The sequence below is a fragment of the Mandrillus leucophaeus genome, unplaced genomic scaffold (assembly GCF_000951045.1).
Source record: "Mandrillus leucophaeus isolate KB7577 unplaced genomic scaffold, Mleu.le_1.0 Scaffold386, whole genome shotgun sequence".
Lineage (NCBI taxonomy): Eukaryota > Metazoa > Chordata > Mammalia > Primates > Cercopithecidae > Mandrillus > Mandrillus leucophaeus.
The window spans coordinates 1918399-1920291 of NW_012104098.1; the positions used below are offsets into that span (position 1 = coordinate 1918399).

The 1893-nt window shown below is 60.1% G+C and overlaps 1 protein-coding gene across 1 annotated transcript in view; it reads left to right on the forward strand.

Annotated features, from left to right (window-relative positions):
* The first annotated feature begins 1000 nt into the window (after positions 1-1000).
* Positions 1001-1893, forward strand: part of LOC105547332 (receptor tyrosine-protein kinase erbB-4-like) — a 481077-nt gene continuing 480184 nt past the window's right edge. The window contains exon 1 of the mRNA XM_011990877.1: positions 1001-1379. Within this exon, the coding sequence (XP_011846267.1) occupies positions 1298-1379 (82 nt within the window). The 5' untranslated portion in view covers positions 1001-1297. The remainder of the gene's footprint in view (positions 1380-1893) is intronic.

Consider the following 1893-nt stretch of genomic DNA (forward strand, 5'->3'; position numbering starts at 1 on the left):
GTTTGGAAATGTGGGAATAACCGGAGAGATGGCATAACTGGGGGCGGGAGGCGGGGCGGTGATTATATCCCTACCACCACCTAATCCTCAGGGGCTACTAGTTACTTACTGTGCACACTTTTAAAGTACTTTCTAATTGTGGACCATGAGTGGTGAGAGTGCTGCGGGCGGAGGCTTTTTGCTGAAAGCAACGTTGACTTTTCTTTTATTTCTAGGGAAAGTCCTGTCTGTAGATAAGCACCGTGGGACAATGGAAAAAATGCTGACTTGTTTTTTAAAAAAATCTTTTCTGTAAGCGCCCCTCCGATGGTCTGTCCACTCTGCGGGCCAGCTGTCCCAGGCCTCTGCCAGGGAGGGAAGAGGAGTGCTTCAGTGCATGGCTTCGGTGAGCCCTTTAAATCCAGCTTCCCCTGCCCCCACCAAGCGGCTCCCTCTCCCTGACAGGTGTTTTCCCAACTCCGGGGGCCTAGGATTTTGGGGAGTGGCTGAGCCAATGAGATTTCCCTTTGGGGCGGGGGGCGGGGGAGAAGGGCGTGGCTAGTTGGGTCAGAGCATGGGCGGGGTTTGCGCGGCTGAGCAGAGCCTGCCTGGTTGCGTGGAGGGTTGTTTTATTCCCACCGCCCCCCCCCCCCCCTTTTTTTTTTTTTTTTTTTTTCTGGAGTCTTATTAATTTCTCTGTGGGCTGCAGCTGGAGACCGCGGAGCGTTGGAAATGACGCTCGGAGCTTTAATTACCGCAGCCGCCGGACAAGTGTGAGGAAAGCTGACAGGAAAAAGAAGGACGGGATCCGGGGAGAAGCGAGAAGCTCCCCCCGCCCCGCTCCCCTCCCGATTTGGACTGGAGGTGCAAGGAAACTGAAGAAGGAGCAGAACATAGCCCGGCTGCGGGGCGAGGCCGGAAACCTACCGCCTCTTTGCAATCAACTTTTTTTGGAAACCTTTCGCCCCCCTTCCTTTTTTATTGTTGACCAACCAGTGAGAGAGAGAGAAAGTGAGGAGGCAGCGAGCAAGCGAAGGCTCACGCGGGGAAATAACTGCACAGTCCGGCCCGGAGCGCCACGCGCACACACCGAGCACACTCCAACACACGCACACTCGCCCCCTCTTCGGGCCCCGGCCCTGGACCCGCGGGCGCGGACTCGGTCGCCCGCCCTGGGAGTCGCTACACCGCGCGCGCCGCGCCCGCCCCCCTCGCGCCCCCACGCGCGCCCGGCTGGGGGATCTCCTCCGCGTGCCCGAAAGGGGGATATGCCATTTGGACATGTAATTGTCAGCACGGGATCTGAGACTTCCAAAAAATGAAGCCGGCGACAGGACTTTGGGTCTGGGTGAGCCTTCTCGTGGCGGCGGGGACCGTCCAGCCCAGCGATTCTCAGTCAGGTGGGTTCCTTCTGGCGCTCCGGTCGCCGAACCTGCCGCCGCCGGCGGGGCTGCCTTGAGTGGCTCCCCCGCCCTCTTCACCCATCCCGGGAGGCGTGGAGGGACCGCTCGACCGGGACTTCTTCCCTGGGCTCTCGGTCGCCCCTCTTTCCATTTGAAACTTACCCTGTATGTGTGCCTGTGCTTTATCGTGAAGAAATCACTCTGAGCCCCTCTTTTTTCTCTCCTTAACCCCCTGTTTTTCTTTCCCGAGCGTTTTGTGTGGGAGCCTAAGCGGGATCCCTTCTGGTGGCGCCTGTTGTTCGGGACATGGGAGACCCAAATCCCCAGTCAGAGGAGACTCTCCTGTCCCTGTCTGGTCCCTCGAGGGAGGAACCCGCACCGCCGGGGCCGCGGAGGGCCGGGGTCCTGGGGGAGGTGCTGGCTGGGCCTCTCCCGCGCCAAGCCTGAAGGGCGGTGGAGAGTGGCGCTCAGAGACCCGGGCTTTGCACCTGTGTGTGCTGCCGGCGGCCGC